Source organism: Uloborus diversus, chromosome 1 (genome assembly GCF_026930045.1).
Source record: "Uloborus diversus isolate 005 chromosome 1, Udiv.v.3.1, whole genome shotgun sequence".
Classification (NCBI taxonomy): domain Eukaryota; kingdom Metazoa; phylum Arthropoda; class Arachnida; order Araneae; family Uloboridae; genus Uloborus; species Uloborus diversus.
In genome coordinates this window covers 71,654,057-71,674,376 of record NC_072731.1, presented here as the reverse complement: position 1 = coordinate 71,674,376, position 20,320 = coordinate 71,654,057, and the positions used below count along the sequence as shown (strand labels likewise).

The 20,320-nt window shown below is 30.0% G+C and overlaps 1 protein-coding gene across 1 annotated transcript in view; it reads left to right on the top strand.

The window, feature by feature from the left end:
- Positions 1 to 2,921: 2,921 nt before the first annotated feature.
- Positions 2,922 to 20,320, top strand: part of LOC129234641 (uncharacterized) — a 53,043-nt gene continuing 35,644 nt past the window's right edge. The window contains exon 1 of the mRNA XM_054868677.1: positions 2,922 to 3,084. Within this exon, the coding sequence (XP_054724652.1) occupies positions 3,009 to 3,084 (76 nt within the window). The 5' untranslated portion in view covers positions 2,922 to 3,008. The remainder of the gene's footprint in view (positions 3,085 to 20,320) is intronic.

Sequence of the window (20,320 nt, the reverse complement as noted above, 5' to 3'; positions counted from 1 at the left end):
GTTACCGACAGAACTGAAATATTGCTGCCCAAACACAACATCAAGACTGTTTTCAAGCCTACCCATCACATCAGCGACTTACTACGATTAGTGAAAGATGCGAGAGACCCTTTGTCCGCTGCAGGAGTTTACAAGATCCCATGTTCCCATGTATAGGCCTACATTGGAACAACAAAAAGAAGCGTGAATACAAGAGTAAAAGAACACCAAAGAAATTGTAGTCTAGAACACATTGAGAAATCGGCAGTCGTGGAGCACACTTTAAGTGATGACATCCATGACATTAAAATCAAAGAAAACAAAATACTTTTAAGGACTTCCCACAATAACGCTAGATGAAACAGAGAAGCCATTGAAATTTTCAACCCTCCCAACAATTTTAACAAAAAGGAAGAAGGAATTAAGATCAACAAACTCTGGCATGCTACACTTAGCCGGATTATCACGAGAGATACTTCTAGCTAACCGGAAACAGCGATAGACAACCAGCAACCAATCTCCAACCAGAATGAAGAGAGCTCAAGTTTCAGCCAACCAGAAACAAGGACGAACGTTCAAAGGCCAATCGTGGCCCAGAACGAAAGGGAGAGCTAGCTCTTCCCACATAAATAGTGACAACACTTCGATATCTGCATTAGTTGCTAGGTCGTCGCTTCCCTGGAAGATTTTACCACGGTAACACTGAAGTTGGGGTAACAACTCTCAGACCACTGCACAACAACTCGGAATCTTACAACAATATCAATGCATACAATGTTACAGACTCAAAACTAAAAACATGTCACAACTCATGGGCAATCTGCCTGAAGCTCGGTGTAACACTAGAGATACTGTTCTGCCGTTGCGGCATAGACTATTCCTGTCTTCATAAAAGTTAGTTAAGGGTGTGGTGCAGAAGTTACAAAAGGTGTCATTGCAATGTTAATTTGCCTATCAGCTGAGGCAGTACTACTCGTCAAAATGCTTAGTGATCTAACAACAGAAGCTTTCATTGCTGCTTTACGTCGCCGTCGCTTTAGTGCTCGTTGTGACTCCCTTTGACACACATACAGCGACAATTTTATTGGACCTCATCGAAAGCTGAACGAGCTGGACCAATCCTGCCTTACCGCACTTAACTGATATCGTTGAATACCTGTCACGGTTTTCAATTGAATAGCATTTCATTCCTCTCATCGGAAGAATTTTTGAAGCTGGGACTTGATTTGTAAAATTTTACCTTAAACGAGATTTAGAAGAGATTAAGTTAACATTAGTAAATTAAGCTGAAGCATTATTAAATTCAATGTAGATCACATTAGTAGATGTCAAAAATAGTGATTCCATTAATGCTTTGAATGCTTCGGATTTCATTACAGGGGTTGTGATAAGTTAAGTTTGCTACTCCGAGGGAACATGGTTGGAAATGTAAGTGGAAGCTCATCCAGAATCATCAAATATCTCTGGAAGCAGGGTATCTGTCACCTTTGAAAAATCGTTAAAAGTGGACCATGAAAATCTCAGCTTCTGATTTATAGTTATAAGCAGAATTACTGGAAGTGCATGGTGGAGAGGACAATTTAGTTCGTGTGGTAACTGTCGGGATAGCTAAATGAATCCTGAAGAGGCCATCGGCAAATTCTCCCGTATTCTTATGCATCAGGACTTAAATCTCGATAGGGTAGGAGTATGTCTGACCCTAATTTGTCAGAAACAAACTGAACGGTTTTGACCTAAATCAATGTTGTTTTTATTTTTAAAGTAAAAATATTAGATTGTAAAATATAAAAAATGAGTTTATATTACATATTAATGGAAATTTACATTAGATTTCTTCTGAAGAAATAAACCCCATTAAAACGAAATTTTTCGACGCCGATCCAAAATCATGCCCTACCTATAATTAGCACTATGCACCATCCAACCCATCATTTTGGGGTGGTATTCATTGAAGTAATGTGTAATAAAACCAAATATAAAACTTTTTTTATTTATTGTTATTTATTTTTATTTTTTTACAAAGAAAACACTTTTTAGACATTGGGTCTATCTTTCGTCAATAGCCGGCATGATAAGCTTTTAAATCAGTCGTAAATCATGAAGTTTGATAAAGAATTAAGGAAGATCTCGCGTACTGTATATATATATATATATATATATATATATATATATATATATATATATATATATATATATATATATATATATATATATATAGGATTACTTGCAGCATAAATAGGTTTGAATGCAGTCTTAACATTCTCACTATTTTTTGCATGATAATCGGTATATTTTAAATATATATTCATATGTTAGAAAACTAGTTTACATAGATGTTACGTTTTCACAAATTTCTTAAAATGCTTATCCTCCACTTTGTTTTAAAGTTTGTTTTTAACTATGAAAGCGAGAGAGAGAGAGAGAGAGATATGCCTTTCCCATCAGTATGCGTATGAGTTTTAAGGAATTTCACAACAAAATAAATTTAAAAAATGCAAACTACTTCATCACGCTAAAAATAGTGAGATTCAAGAAATTAACATACATTTTAGGATAAAATTTACCAAATATGTGCCAGCTATAGGTTCGAAAATATTTAGTTTCGTTACAATAAAGAAACCTAGCAGCAATGTATAATGAAGTACACATTTACTCTCCAAGTTCCGAAATAAAATATTTATGAAGTAAAAACGATCTTTCAGTAAATTTTAATTTGCGACCACAAAATCCACTTCGAAAATCTGCAACCCACGTGCCCATAATCGGAACCAATCTTATGTCTCACACAACGCTTCTGATCCCACCATCTTGCAAAAGAACGAATCTTAGTGGCTGAAATATGTGACGTCAGAGAATGAATTACGCAATCAAAATCATAGCCGCTCCCATGTGAGTGTTATAAAACGACGGGCTTTGGCCCGTGATCCCGAAAACTCCGCACATTCCCCAGTTTCTCTTTTCTGGAAGACAAGAAACTAAGGGGAGGCTGAGGAATTAAATCAAACAAATCCAAGCAAGCGAACGAACGAATGAAGATGAACAATAGGAGTTTGAATGTTTTCTTTTACGCTCTTTTGATTTCAGTCGTCATACAGAACTCAACAAGTAAGTTAAATTTAAAATATTTCTCCCATATGTTAAATTAATATTTACTTCTCTTTGTTTAAAAAAAAAAAAAGTCCCTATTTCTTCCGTTTTTTTTTTTTTTTCTGCGATCACTTCTTTAACTATTTCGAATTTTCGTGCGCTTACTTTTGTCTGTAGTTAGTAGATTTTTATTTATGGTAATTTAAATTTTAAAACGAAGTTTTATCAAAAATTCTATATTTACTATTTTATTTTTGTTTGTTTCTTTAAAGTTTAGTATTAAGATAAAGTCAAGCATTTTTGGGGAGAAGAAATTTGACTGCAAATTGCATGACATATAAATTCATACAGCCTATTTCTTAATTCAAAATGACGTAGATGCGTAGAAAAACAGCTTTTAGTTTAAAAAAAATATTATACTGTACTTCTGTATTCTTAAATTTGAAATTGCTAAAATATTTAGCAATAATTAATATTTATTATATATATTTTATTATATATATATATAATTATATATATAAATATTATATTGTGAAAAACAGGATTGAATATGAGTGTACTTTTTTGTTTAGTGCAATAAACGTGCTAATAATTTTGTTAAATGCAGAGAAGTAAAAAACATTTATACCCTCTCCCCCTCCACAAAAAAAAAAAAAAAAAAAAAAAAAAAAAAAAAATTCAAGAATACAGCATTTTATTGAATTTGAATCACTTTAGTTTAAGAAGATGGGATAATTTATTATTGTGAATGAAGAAAAAACCACATCACTGGAACTGTATGTACACTTAAACCTGCTTTTGTGCGGCCTGCTTTGTGCGAGTTAGCAGTAATTTTTGTTGCGAAAACTTTTTTTTTACAGCTCTTCGAGAAGTTTTGAACGATTTTTCTCATTTTTTTAAATTCTGTCAATATCAACCACACAAAAACAAGTTTGAGTGTATTATATAACTTGCGGATTTTTATGGAAGTGAAAAGTGATGCTTATTTTCTTATTAAAACCTTTCTAAAACACTAAAAGATATTAAAACTCTTTCTCGCCGTTGTAATTTTTGATTATAAATGCGCAGTTAAATCATACAAAGAAAATAAATTGTATATGAGTGACATTTGAACATCTTTTTTGAATTTTTTAATTTAATAACGTGTAAGTATTTCCGTAATTCTCCAAAAGAAGTTAAATTAGTCAGAATTCTTTAAGATCCTTATAAGAAGATCTTTTTCATTCATGCTTCAGTTTTTTAAATATGTTTTTTTATTAAACTAAAATTTAAATTGTTTTTTAATTTTATCGATTTATTCCTTAGTTTTCAATCATATAGATGTTTATCTAGTTTAAATTTGTCTGTTTTATACCTCTTTACTTTAAGTTACATTTTTATATATTTTTTTCATTGTTTATTTGTAACATTGGTTCATCAGATTATATTATAATGTTCCTAATATGCATTCCTGGATTTCTTTCCAAATTTTATTTAAATTTGTGTGATCATATCTTCATTTTTTAAAGCGACCTATACAACTTGCAATATTTCAAAAAAAGCTGTAATTTCGGATATACAAGATTAATCAAAGTGTGTAAAAGTTTATTTTGTTAAACATATATTAAAACTTCTGTTAATAAATTATTAAACACACTATGGTTGAGGTTCCTTTTAAATGCAAGTAACAAACATGACCAACAAAACCTTAAATAAGATAGCAAGCTGTAGATATTAATTTATTATCCCAACTCGAAGCGCGAATCAGGCATAGGATAAATGACATACTTCTAGGTCTACCTAAGTTAGTTATCTGATTTGGGAAATTGGTATAAACATAATCAGTTTTGCCTAGAATATGTTTTTAAGTTTGTTATCAAGTAACTTGCAGATACAACAAGTGTAACTCAGTTTCCTTAAAAAGTAAAGCAGCGTCTGGCTTACCATTAGGTTCCTTGTACATGGCTGTTCTTTACTAATCTTCAAGATAAAATTGAATGCGATAAAGTTATGCCTTTTTTATTTAAACTAACAAGCTTTTTTCTCCTTTATTTTCAATGAATTTAAAACAGGGGTTCCCAACCTGTGGGTCGTGACCCCCAAGGGCGTCGCGAAGGATTTCTTAGGGGGTCGTGACATTATTGCTGAATTTAAAAATACATTGTTGCATAGTTGAAAAAATAAAATACATACGGGAAAAATAGCATCATTTTAGTTTAGCATCAATACTTAAGCGCAATGGCGAATCCAGGAGAAGAGCTATGGGGCTACAGCAACCCTTCCCCCTCTCATGCCAGAGTACCTGATCACAGAACATCCTCTAAGAATATCATAAGCTTTGACTTGGGATCTTCAATCTCTACAAATTTCAGCGGCAGAATACCTAATACCCTTCCATAACAGTATCCAAAATCGTCTAAAATTTCGTTTTGGGAACTTCAATTTTGAATAATTTCTGTGAGAGATTCTTTAAGCCCCAACCCTTATCCTGAAAGGTGTCCTGCACTTGCGATTTTAAAGCTTAATTTTGGAAATATTCCAGTGAAGAGCCCCGAACCCCTTCCCGACCTTGAACTTAGCCAAGTAAAATATAGCCAAGAATTTTTAGGATTTCAAAAAAAAAAAAAAAAAAAAATCAGGAGAATGGCTGCTGTCCGTCTTCACATAATTAAATATCATATACAATTTCGTTTTTAGGGCGTTTTTTCGTTTTTCGTTTTTAAATTTCAAAAAAAGTTCCGAGTAAAGGCCCGGAATATTTCCCCTTGTCATCAAAGATAACTTACTATTCTGTTTTTTAGACTTCAATTCCTCTTTTGGGAGTATTCTAGATCCTTTCTTATGCACATATCCTTAAAACTCGTTTAAAATTTCGTTTTTGGAACATCAATTCCAAAAGTACTCCGGGGGGGGGGCCTAAATTTCAACAAAAATAGTCTACAACTGAGTTTATTTAGGACATATTATTTTCATATTCGAAAAATTAAAGAGTTTCCTTATCCACTTCCCCCTCCCCTATCGTTTAAAATCGTACAAAACTTCATTTTTAGGACTTTGAAAAAATTCAAAGGCAAGTCTCCGAGCTTGAACCATTCATAAAAACCCCTGAACTTCTCCTCCTCCGAACATCACCAGAGTTCGTGTAAACTGTAATTTTAGAACTACAATTTCGATCAATTTCCGAGGGTGGATCATCGCGAAGGTCACATTAACGGCTATAAGATTCATATTGTTAATTCCCTTTCTCTGCTTATATAACGCAATTCTCTTAATTTGATTACTCATAATGCTAGTAATGACACCTCCTCCCCCACCCTCGAAATATAAATCAGGACTCATTCTCTCTATCTTGCTATACCATACGTTTGAAAAAAAACTAAAACCTCATCTCCCAATTTTTTGACCTCGCGACGGCCTTGTTAAAAGATATTGCCTTCATTCACTTCATTGAAAGTTGGAGAAAACTAAATCTTGCATTCGCCAATGCAAGGACGCAAGAATTTTGAAAGCGCAGAAATATATGTTTTACATTATCATATGTTTAACGTTATTATATTTTTGCACTTATTGTAGGAATAAAATAAAACACACATTAAGCTGAAATACTATAGTTCAAGCACCTTGAGGTTTTATGTAATATATATGCGCAATGTCTGCACATACATACATAGGGGGTCGCGGGTTTCTTAGTTGGTGAAAAGGGGATCGAGACGTGAAAAAGGTTGGAAACCACTGATTTAAAACCTCTAAGTTGCATACCAAAATATTTGAAGTTCTCTTTTTTTTTCCAAAAATTTATTTTTAATTATGTAGTAATAACTTTTACAAACACTCTTCTGTCTTAAAAAATGGTTTCTCTCATTTTCAAACTATTGAACTGCGATAATGGTTGCATAATAAACATACTACAGAACTAGTTCTCGGATCCACAACTAGTATTTCGCCCTATAAAAATACAAACTTGGTTATAGCTACTTTAAGAGTTTTGTTCTTCTGTTGTAAACAGTTCTAAGAATAATTGAATCCATCGTAAAGTAGAAAGTACACTGAACACTGTCATACTTTCTATAACGAGAGAAACAACAACTCATTCATTAAGTTAATGGGTAACTCCTTTTCATGAAAACAAGTAATTTTCAGTGCTTATTTCTAACTAAAACCGTAATTATGTTTCGTTCTTCAGTGTTTGAATTACTTCAATTTTTAAAACTAGCAAAGATATAAAACAACCAACTTTAAATTTCCTTTTACATTTGCAGAGTATCAAAAATCCGAGTCTCATGAGTCCGAGATTCCGATTGATTCGAAGTAGTTTATTGAAATTTCAATTTACATTTTTTGTATCTAAAAACTTTTTTGCATCAAAATTAGAAAATCAAAATCTGTCGCTTCTGTTGAATTTTCTTAACTACATGCAATAAAGTAATAAAGAGGGTCTTAGAGATCGGTACCAACAACTTTTGACAAATGGCACAAAATATTCATCAATAACAGGATGTGGACAATAGAGACTAAGTTAATACCTAAATAACTTGAAATTAACGTTGATTTTCCACAATAACGAACTTGTGTGGAACTCTTATGTGGAACATCCGATTGCAATGGAAAAAAAGGAACTGCACAACTTGGCGTCGTACGAATTGTATAGGGGAGAGTGTTGTAACTTGGGACAGTGCTAATTTCTAAGAATTTATTTTTAGCAGTCATGTTTTTGTAATCTCTAATAGCAACCTTCACCACTAAATGGTGTCACAGTAAAAATCAGCATCACGACGATAATAATTGACGATATTGTGAGATAAAGAAAATTTCTTGACTCCAAAGTAAATATTTTATTCATTTTCATTTCATTTTCTGTCTATGTATTTGTAAATTTAATGAACTGAATTTTATTTTGTTTCTAAAAGACACAAGTTCTTTAAATATTTTGCTTATGATAGTGCATCTAGTTTGACCATCATTTTGGTTTTTCTTAAACCACGTGGTGATTGTACCTTGGGACATTCAAACATTTTGTACCTTAGGACACGTTCCAAGGTACAACATATGAATGGTTCTTAATAATTTAGATATGTTTAGGAACATGGAACAATGTTCTAATCTTATGTAGTCTTTTAAACACATTTAATGTTAGATAAAAATTCATAACACATTATTCATAATTCCTAATTAATGATTCATGATTTAAATAACTGTCATGATTTTTTTTTGTTGTTTTCTGGTGCAAAATTGGTTCAAGTGTATGGCTGATTCCTGAATCATGAAGACTTTCCCATAATACAACAGGATATGTCATAAGGTTCAATAAGATGTTGTACCTTCTGACCGTTTGCAATTATTACATTAAATAGCCTGCCATTTTTTTTCAAACTTTATGAATCAAAAAATTTATATTGCATAGAAGTATGTTGGGGCATTTTGATGTGACTTTTAGATTTTAAATTTGACAAATAATTGACGTTAAAAATAAAAATATTAACAGTGTGCCAAGGTACACCACTCACCCCTAATACTAAATTTAAACTTTACCACGAATCGTTATTTTATTTGCAAGATTCGTACGCATGCACATAGATACAGAAAAAAACTTGTCAAAATGGATTCAGGCAAAATTAAAATGCATTATTTAGTTAATTTATCAAATTTATCCACTAATGCGTACTGGTATCGTTTAAAAATATAGTCAAAATTTGTTTAAAAGTAATTTAAGTTTAAATTTTTGTTGAAATTTTTTTGATAAATTTTCGTTGAAGAGAATACTTCCTTTTCTTTGCACAAGAAAGCTGAAGGTGCACTTGCTTATGCCGTCTGAATACTGTACAATTTTAATCACGAAGAGGTTTTCGGATAATCCTAATTTTAAGTAAACCAAGGAGCCCTAATTATCTTGAATTTTTAAAATCCTACTGTAATATTTAATCACAATCAACTTAAGTTTAAAGAGCAAAAATGAGAAAAGCACCACTTATGGGGGGGGGGGGAGGGACGATTTCTCCATAGGTAGATTTACATGAATTAGGATTTTACCACAACTCTTTTAGCATGGTAAATAATTCGTGCTTTTGAAAACTTAAAATTATTTAAAAATACAGCTTACGAATAAACGATTTCAAGGTAATGGTGATGTTACGGAAAAAGTTCTACAAATATCAAAGACAGTTTCATTTAAAATATTTGCCTGTAACACTAGTATTTTTTTTAAATAAAAAAACATTGTCCTATATATAAGTAATTCAATGTTAAACACTCTCATCTCTGAAATTTGTATACATAGCAGTCATTCGAAGTAAAGTTAAGCCATTCCCGTAAGATTTTACGACAGGTCATATTTTTAAATTTATTTGAGTAAACAAAAAAGCAGAAACGAAAAAAAAAGGAAAAAAAAAAAAAAAGAAACACAAGACGATGACAAGGTTTTAAAATAAATTTCCTATACTTTTTTTCACAAAAAAAGTTGGAAATACTATACACCAGTTTTACTGCTTGGAGGCTATTTTAAAAATTCTTTGAATATGTTCTCACATGGCTCCAAATTACCTTAAATAGTCTTATGCATTTAAACGAAGCTAATGGATAATTTTAAATGTATTTAATGATCATTATTTCTTAATTTGGGATAAATTTACAGTCATTTAGGAGTATTTATTTTTTTCTTTAACGAAAAACACAATAAAACTTACAAAGTATGAACAGGGCAGCTCAAAATACAGAAGTTGAGGTTTAAAGTTATTCCAAATTACTGGAAGTAAAGAAAATATTTGTTAGCTATAAATAACAGATATTTTGCTTTTCAATATTTAAATGATATTTCACTTTTCTTTGAGCGTGTGTGTGTGTTTGTCTGTGTTAACGTGTACCATTTACAATGTAGAGTGAATGGTACCAATCGACGTGTTTCTTTCTTTTCAACGCTACCGAAAAATGCTTTCTGAAAAATTTCTTTTAGTTTGCTTAAAAAAAACTATTTTTAAAAAATATATGTTCTGAACGCTCAAAAAAAAAAAAAAAAAAAAAACCGTGCAATGTATAACAAAAAATTGAATTTGAAAATGTCAGAATTCATTTATACATGCTGCAAGATGTTTTTAGATGTACTTTATTTTAAAAATCTGATGATCTTGACTTTATAAAGTAAAAAACTGAAAGGGCACTCGTAATGCAATATATTTGAGAAATGGTTTGTATTGTGCGGACAGTAATTCTTTACATTCCGCTAAGTCTCCCAAAAATGTTTTATGTTATTTTAAATGGAACAACGTAGGTAATAGTGTGTCATCGGCATTCAAGCAGTTCATTTACGGGTTCAAAACTCAATCTTTAAGATGTTTTTCCATTTAGAAGCAATAAAAAAATAGCTATTTAGAAACAATACCATAGACTAAATAACTAGAGAGTGCATTAACTTTAAATTTTTCGTTTTTTTTTTCTTTTTCTTTATCTTTTCTTTTTTCTTTTCTTTTCTTTTTTTTTTTTTTTTGCATTTTTAACATCAATTGCCGGGTAGCGTATTTTGGTTTACACTCAAAATAAAGCACGAAAAACTTCAAATTCTACCTTTCTGAGTTGTTAGTATGGAATCAAAAACGCGTTTCGTCAAATATTTCTCATTTCTGCAGATACTTCCCACGTCAGTCTAAAATTTAGTACTCAAAAGACAAGGTGATGTTTTGGCAAAAATGAGAAACCCAACCCCTTAAAGTCTCTAAACATAATGGAATCCTATTCTTTTACCTTTCATTAACGTATTTATACTGTTTTTATAAGGTTTTTTGGATGTCATGAAAATAACTAAGTATTATTATTATTTATTCATTATATTTTGTTGATCCTACTTGCAACAAGAAATGATATGATCAGCAAGTATGCCATTAATGAATAATTGCCCCGTTAATAAAGGAATAGCATTTAATAAACCTCATTAAAATTAATTTTTACATTTGCAAAAAATATGGAAACACTAGTCTAAAGCTAACACTCATAGTAGATAAACTTTAAAAAAAAAGCAGAACAAATGTATACATTTTAGTAGATGGAGAAATATCTTAATACATCCATGCATGTTTGGAGATACCTCTTGGGAATGGAGTTTTAAAAAATGCAAACTTTTCTAAACTAAACATCATGCCACAATTTGACTTAATGTAGTCATACGGAAAGTAAAGTGTTCTAGAATTCCAATCATTACTTCCACATTAATTAAAATTTCAAGTTATATATATATATATATATATATATATATATATATATATATATATATATATATATATATATATATATATATATATATATATATATATATATATATATATATATATATATATATATATATATATATATAATTTTCTCAAACAAAATAAAATTTCACGTGGTCTTGTGAGATGTATATCAAACTTGTTAGCAGCGTTTTTGTGTTATCATCAACAGTTGTTATTATTGAACTGTTTCGTTTCTTATTTATTTATTTACTCTTTTTGGTACTAAGAAACTGAAAGGTATAACAATAAAAAAGGTAGTGATTGGTAGTGAAAGATCGGCAATTTGTTTAATTACAGTAGTATTTCTAAAAATCACACAAAAACAGAAAATAAATGACTACTAAATAATAAATGTTTCGAGTGGATCCAAGGATAGCCATGATAAGAATCTAGTTGAGAACATCATAATTTAAACTTTTTGCAAATTTTGTCATGTTAAAAAAAATCACAAATTAGATCGCGAAAAAGACAATACGTACATGTCATGTATATTTTACTTACTTTACACTTTTATGAATTTTCCTTGATCAACTTATATATTTTGGAAAAACGATTTCAAAGCAGTAATAAGTTTTTAAAGCATATTGTATATTTTCATGCTGAAGGAGAGTTTTTGCTGTTGTGAAAAACAAATTACTCTAAAAATAGTTTACCCAAACAAAAATAAAGAAGTCCTTTCGAAATATATTGACGCATACATATTACATTCATCTACCTTCTAAAATGGCAATGTTTTTCATTGGTCAATTAAAAATAACTAAATAAACAGGTTTGAGAATAATCGTTTTTATTAGTCTTAGTAACACAAGACGTATCAAAAAATGATGTAACTCCTTAGATGATGTACATCTTAGAAAGAAAGATTAATGATTTACTTTAAATTAACCTTTTTGTATGTAGTAACCTTCTTGGCTTGAAGTAACGGCAAAAGCACAATTAATTTCTTCTTATCTGTTACACGTCAAAAAATATGTTTGCACTTTTTTGCTTGTTATTTTTCGTATATTCACGGTTGTAAAAACGTTTGTGATACACTAACAAACCGAAATTCTTCTTTTTTCCAGAAGCGTATTTTTTGTAATATATATATATATATATATATATATATATTATATAAACTTTTTTCATGGAAACGTTTATAATAAATATAACAATTTTAAAAACCAAGTTAAAATTTAAATTTTTGCTACACAATAAATCAGTTTTTTTGAAGTCAACTCCTTCTTAGGTCAGCAAAAAGGTATTTTATTTTAGTTACTTTTTATTCAAAAATTACTATTAATGTTGCATTTATATCCTTGTTAAATATATCTTTGAGGTATATATTTTAAATCCCATGTAAAGCTGATAATAGTTAATGCAATTTTAATAACAAAACTTAAAATTTAATGTTTGACGAGAGAATAAGTCAGCACAAGAAAATTAATATAACTTTTTTAAGTCCATTCCTTCTGAGTGCAACAAAGAAAGAAATATTTTAGTTACTCTTTATTGAACAATTACTGTTGTAACATCAAGTGTCATCAATTGCAAGTATAAAAAAATGTTTGGAACTGAATGGATAAATAAAAAGTTTCATTAACAATTGATAATTTGAAAAAGATACATATTAGTACAGGAAGAATATACACTAATAATAGGAATTGAAAAATCAAATTCGTTTTTCATAGCTATCACATTTCGGTCTCTAAAATAACTATGTGCAAATTTTAGCTTTCATCCATTACCTTCATAGTTTTCAAGAAATATATACAGCATACTTGAAATTTGATGCATCAACAGATAGTTGATCCTTAATGTAGAGGCAAAGCATATTTTACAATTTGTCTGTTGGTAAAAAAAAAAAAAAAAAAAACCGAGCATTAGTTAAGAATAAGTGGAAAAATTTAGGTATGAAGAAAAAGAAAAAGGAAGGGTTGAAAATGAAAAGTGGAGAGTATAAGATAAGAGAAAGGGGGAATTTAATAAAAAAGGAGGCACAGTTTATGTTTATTTCTTAAAAATAATTGCAATATGTTTTTGTGCAAAAAAAAAAAAAATCCATCATGTATCTCCGAATTAAATACGTCAGTCGTACCGGAGAAAACATTTTAATTGGTTTTCAAAATTATGTATTTGAGTTTCCAATTTCTCATAACTTTTGACCTAAGCTCTAAGAGAAGAATAATAAATAAGACAATAAGTACACAGAAGATCTCTTAGAGACATCTCCAGTGTGTGAGGTTTAACAAAGAAAAAAACAACAACTCGTTCTTTTATTCATGAAAAGAACATTTTAACCCCTGTTTTAACGAAGACAAAATGTTTTTGAGAAACTAATTTTCCGGTAGAAATATATATACGACTTGTGCTTGAAGGGACGTTTTTAGAGCACCTTATCTTAAATCTGCTTTTCACTTTATTAATGCATTTCGCACTCACAAATAACCATTAGTAGTAAGAAAAATTAGTTTGATCTACTTTTATATCAATGTTCCTAATTTATAATAAAATGTATTACAGGGTGTGGTTTGTTTTGGTGAAAATTCTAAGTTCGTTGATGGAAAAGTTTGATTTTATTATTAAAAAAAGTTTCAACCCTAATAACTTCTTTCGTTGTTACTAATTGTACTTTCATGAAGGACTTAAATGAGAAAAAGTAAATTCTTTACGCTATTTCTTTTTAAATAGCTAAATGTAATATACATAAATAATCTTAAGTAGCTTATAATTCTCTTCACGTGTTTGTGGTTAAATTATACTTTGACTTAAGTTTTAGTGCAAACAATATTGGCTTTTCATTAAAAAATAATTTGTTTTAAAAATGTTAATACTAATCTCAGTTTCATTGAATATAACGAGCATTTCACTAAAAAGGCAGATAAAAAAACATGTATAAGATAGGACTGTTTTGCAGAACCATATGGAAAAATATAAATAATTGCAGTTGTCTTTATGCAGTCATTCAGAAAGGAACATGGCTAATAAAGAAACTATATTCAGCTTTTAAACTAATTCAGTATTTTAGATCTTTCTAGATTTCGATTTGAAAAACAAAGTATAAAGCGCAAAAAATAGAAGCTTTCTTCCCGTAAAACAATCTTTCAATTTTTTTCTCTCTCTCTTGCTCAGATAAAACTAACTGGAGAAACGGGCTTTTTCTGCGCTGCAGCTTGAATGATTTGGTTTTGGAGCAAAATAAATGAAATAAAATTTAAGGTAGTCAAATATATAATGCAGTGAGAAGCATAAGGGCAGTGTCTGCAATTTTTTTGTCATCTATTGTACTTTAGCTTTATTGTACAAGCTTACTTTTTGGTTTCAGATATAAATAAAGCACAAAAAAAAAAAAAAAACCGTCAAACAACAACATTTCCTTGTTGATAGTATGGAATCCAAAACGCGTTCCTTGAAATATCTCAGACTCATTTCTGTAGTACTGCCCTTTTCCTTACCTCTACAATATATATTGCAGTAATACTTTCATGCACGTTTTTTTGCAAGTAGTTTTGCTTGTAAGCTTGAAATAAAGGTATGCAATTTTCATTACAAACTTGTGCTATGTTAGCTTCCGCAATGTATACAACCGTGCAATTTTAATCATCAAAACAACTTTAAATTCCATTTGAGAAATATTCCATTTGATTTTTTTTTTTTTTTTTTTGGAGTTTATGCTTTAAGTTGAACAAAAAGCTAGAAAAGCTAGGCAAAGCTAGGAGACATTGCAGGCCTGATTCGGGTGAGTCACTCACACTAAGGAATATAAAAATAATTCAAATAGTAACTAGTTTGTTACTATTTGATGCTCATTTGATCCAAACCCAATGTCGACAATTTTGACGTGTTTCAATGAATAACCCTCTAAATATCACTAATAGCGTCAAACTGAAAGTAAATTCGAAAAACAATTTCTTTCGCAAAGTTTGTCGTATATTTACCGTTCTATGGCCAAGTTGGTGACAAAACTTGTTGACGAAAAACTTGGCGATATATTGCCAAGTGTTTGCCTAATTATTACTTTACTTGAGTTTACATTGAAAGTAACACTGATTTTTCCCAAAAAGGTGTTTTTCCCAAGACCCATTTTGGAGCTTCCGAATGCAAACAAATGGGAGCTACACAACTAGATCCCACTAGGAGTCTACAAACCAAATTTCAACTTTCTAGAGCATATAGGTTATAGGTAATGCAAAATTTGTACATACGCACATACAATCGTCAAGCGAAAAGACGTACCAATTAACTCGGGGATCGTCAAAATGGACATTTGGGGCGTCCATACGTTCTTAGGTACATATGCACGTGAGGTCGAACCGAAAAGACAACTCAATATTCCTTCGGGAGTGAGCAAACTGGAAACTTGTGCCGATATTTAAGTGATTTTTTTTCGTGAATACAATACTTCCTTTACTATGTAAAAAGAAGTGAAACAGTATAGTTATCAACGTTTTGCTAAACTATTCATGCATGATTGTAACATCATATTTTTCTATGCATTTTCATTGCAATTTCGCTGTTAAGCTTTAATGTAATGCAACAGTTGTAATAAAACCAAGAGAGCATTTTCGCAATCTATTCTGATAGGGAAAATGAAATTTCTGGTAGAAATTGCGCACATGAGCTCTTAATAATAAGTGTACAGTTAAATTTTTATCAAAAATAATCACACTAAAAATTACGATATTGTAAGTTTTTTTTTGAAAAAATCATTACTGTAGTGCGAAAAAATAATTTAATCTAATCATTAATCAATCAGAAAATTCAATTTTTAGAACTGAAGCAGAAATCGTAGTTCAGTAAAGAAATTAAAGAAACAAAACAAGGAACACTAGAAAATTTACAAAGCAACCTTAAGTTACATTGTAACTCGTTTCACTAAAAATGTTCTCCTTTTCGTTTTAAAATACAAAGTAACTAGAAAGCTGCTTAATCTCCCCTACCATGCAAACTAATGAGAATATCGCGCCATCTCTGTACCATGTAAACAAATGAAAACAGTGCGCCATCTCTTCTAAGCAGCAGATGTGCAAACACTTTCATTTCTGTAGGAGAAATTGTGCTCCCTTTTATTTAAATATGACCGTTGCTAGAAAGAACTACTGGTGTTAAAAATATCCTTCTAAAGAAGTAGCTTCATTAGAAATCATTTAAGTCAAATGTTTTAAATCTATAACTATTCTATAAAATTTTTAAAAAAGATATGAAAAGTCACGCACTCAGCTTGGTTAAACAATAGAAAGAAGCGTTATTATAACAAACGTCTGAAAAATCAGCATGCATATTCATCTGCTAACTCGATTACGGCTCTTGTACAACTAGATGACGTCTCTGCGCCCTTAAATCTTACCCTGCGAACCCACTTGTGTGCAATCTCTCTATCCGCGTAATCTCTATTTACTTCACCTTAATTAATAATGTTTTTCTATTCTTCGCCTATCTGAAATACTTGAGTATTTCAATCGTTTCTGAGGTTCCTTTACCAAAGTATTTGTTTTTTCTACCTATTCCGTTATGCAATTAATACTGTATGTAGGGGAGGGTGGAACAAAGTGAGAAGAAAAGTATAAAATTCAAGATACTTGGAGACTTTGTTTCAATCGGAATTTTTTAAGGTACATTTGCAATGCAGCTTAAGTAGACTAACTTTTAAGACAAAAAAAAAACACTACTATTTAAATTTTTTGAGAAAATGTTAAAAAAAAAAAAAAAAAACGAAACGTAAAATTTTAAAATTTTCTATCATTGTGTCCCACGCAGTACAGTGAGGTACAGGGAAACAGCGTACGGTGCACAGTGAGACAGCATGCAAGACACAGAGAGTCGTTATATATGGTTTAGTGACACATAACATATGCATCATTTAAAATAAAAATTAAATCATAATGAAAAATATATTCAAATTTCATCGTACATCCAAATAAATATTTAATTTTCAAAATTCAAAAAATATTAATTTTGATTTGTATAATTTCTTTTCGTAGCAGCTGTTATCAGTAATTTAATACTTTTATTCGGAACTAATGCAACATCTCGTACAGATGGTCATATAAAAATGGTCAAAATGGTTTTATTTTTGCGCAAAAAACAAATGAACAAGTCTCCATCATTATCAACTACCGTTAGAACATTTCCAACACAAAAATATTTCAGCTTGATGGCAAGTTCTGTCGTAACAAAGTCTCCTTTAAGAGTCTCAATGTGCAAACTCTTAAAACACAGAATATATATTTTCACACATTTTAACATGATCTGATAAAATATCAGATCCCCCTTTTAATATTTTTACCTCCTCACAGTTGTGTCAAATAAGTCTACATTTTCTCTATTTTTTTGACACTTTTCTTATTTTTATGGTTTTTGTATTTTTTCCTTCTAAAATTTGTTTTCTAGGAATATCACTTTCAATAATAATTTTACCCTTTTTATGTTCTTTAATCAATCTTCAAAATTTTCTCTCTTCGGTTTTTAGATATCCTTTGAAACTCTAAATATCTAAGAAAATGACCACTTCTACACTAGAGCAATCAGTTTCACCTACAATTTACAGATTATTATAATCTAGTTTATCTGAACTCCACTTGGAATCAGAACGTTATTTACAAATAAATTTCTCATGGAATCTTCTGAAAATGTCCGTCTTTTTGCCTTACGTGGTTTAATTTGAATTTTTAATGAAGTTAAAATACCGGTAAAGTAGTTTAACACCAAGCTGAAACCTCTTAAATCATAAAATAAATTTTAAAAACCTTGCCTTTCGAATAAGAGTTCAAGATGGGGCATAGTGGGACTGTCTCACTCTGCCCCAACTACGTTTGTCTCACTGTACCCAACACAAATATATATATATATATATATATATATATATATATATATATATATATATATATATATATATATATATATATATATATATATATATATATATATATATATATATATATATATATATATATATATATATATATATATATATATATATATATAAACTGCAGTTAATTTTGTAATTTAACAGGTTCTAAGAATAATGGCATTTATTTTCGATTTTAATAAGTATGGGGTTTTAAAACATGTGTATCGCACAACTAAATATTTCTTCCTGGAAACAAATGTGTCCATTAATCTGTGCGTGTCTTCGCTGCAACTTTTTTCCCCCCTTCATTTCAGAGTTTTTTTTTTTTTATTTTATGTGCTCAGCACTTTCATTTTATTTTTGCAAAACTTTTTAAAATGTTTTAAAGAATATATAGATGCGCAACTTCTTTAAAAAAATACTCGACATATATATATATATATATATATATATATATATATATATATATATATATATATATATATATATATATATATATATATATATATATATATATATATATATATATATATATATATATATATATATATATATATATATATATATATATATATATATATATATATATATATATATATATATATATGGTGACAAGCAGTAACTTGGACACACATTACCACCACTATAACTTTAATGCTAATGAAAATTTTACGACTAAATTTCAAAATAAATATGAATACATTTTTTAGCGTAATATATTTACAAATTTTCAAAGTGGCTAACTTTAGGATTAATACAGAGTTTTAAACGTGTCACAAAATTTTTGGCTCTGGGCCGCAACTAACTTACTGGTATTTTATCCTATGCCTTGCTTAAGGATTTCTTTTGGAATGTCAAAGCTTTATGAGGCTTAGCACACTTCCCTGTCTCCACGACGGATCAAACAGAATAGCCAGTTGGGTTCACCTCTGACGAATGCTTTGGCCATTCTTGAGCTGCAATGAAGTCCGGAAAATGTTTCTTGCATCAGTCTTGAGTGCCTTTAGCTCTGTGTGCAGGTGTGGAATCCCTTTGAAAGGTCTATCTTTTGTTTCTAAAGAACTTTTCGAACCAAGTTAAGACAACATCTTCCATATTGCGTTTGAAATATGTTTCTTGACTAATTTTATCCATTGATCATCAAAAACAAGTGATATGAAGTGCTCTTCTCAGTCAAAATTATTACCACGTAATGATAATTCTCTAGTATTATATTTTCATCCATATTTTTAATGTCTTTTAATTCTAAAATTTAATTATTTTATTTCAATTTAACACAAACTGCCGAATGGCAACACGTAATTAAAAAAAGTGAAAAAGACGCACGAGATCGTGTTCCACGAATTTGGTCTTGAAAAAAATAAAAAAGACGACTTCTTGAAGTATATGTGATGTAAATAAAGTTTTGTCGATTTTTATAAAATAATGGAGTCAAATTCTTATACAAAATTAGGGTGTTGTTATAAACCTTCACAACACTCTCAGTGGTGACCCACGTTTTGGACAAGAAAAAAAGGAAAAGAAAAAGAAGACGGACAATGCTTTATTCTATGGTATGCTCTTCACTTAAAGTCATTCACTTGAAGGGAAATGCTCTGGCCTAAATTTTAATTTCGTGTAAAGATAAATTTTATCTTTGACTAATTTTTCTTTATTTTAATTTAATTGCATTTGCTTATTTTACTTGTAAATTCTCAGTTAAATTTTAAAATGTCGGTAGAAAGTTTAGATAATGTTGAATTTACCAATAATACTGTACAAAGTGACTCAGTTTTGAGAGTTGCAACCAGATTACCTCCACTGTGGAAAAGTAATATAACAGTTTGGTTTATTCAAGTGGAGGCTAGTTTCAATGTTTCACGTATAACAAATGATGAGACGAAGTATAACTACTTGTTATCCGCCATTGACGCAGATACACTTAGCGCTGTTTTGGATTTAATTATAGCTCCTCCAGAGGGAAATAAATATCAAGCTTTAAAAGATAGATTAGTTAAAGAGTTTTCCGATTCGCAATCAAGCCAAATACGGAAACTTTTGTGTGAACTTACATTAGGTGATAAAAAACCATCTGTTTTACTTCGGCAAATGAAAGAACTTTCACGAAATTCAATTACTGACGAATTTTTAAAAACCATTTGGTTAGAGCGTTTGCCAACACATATTCAAGCCATTTTATCAGCATCAACTT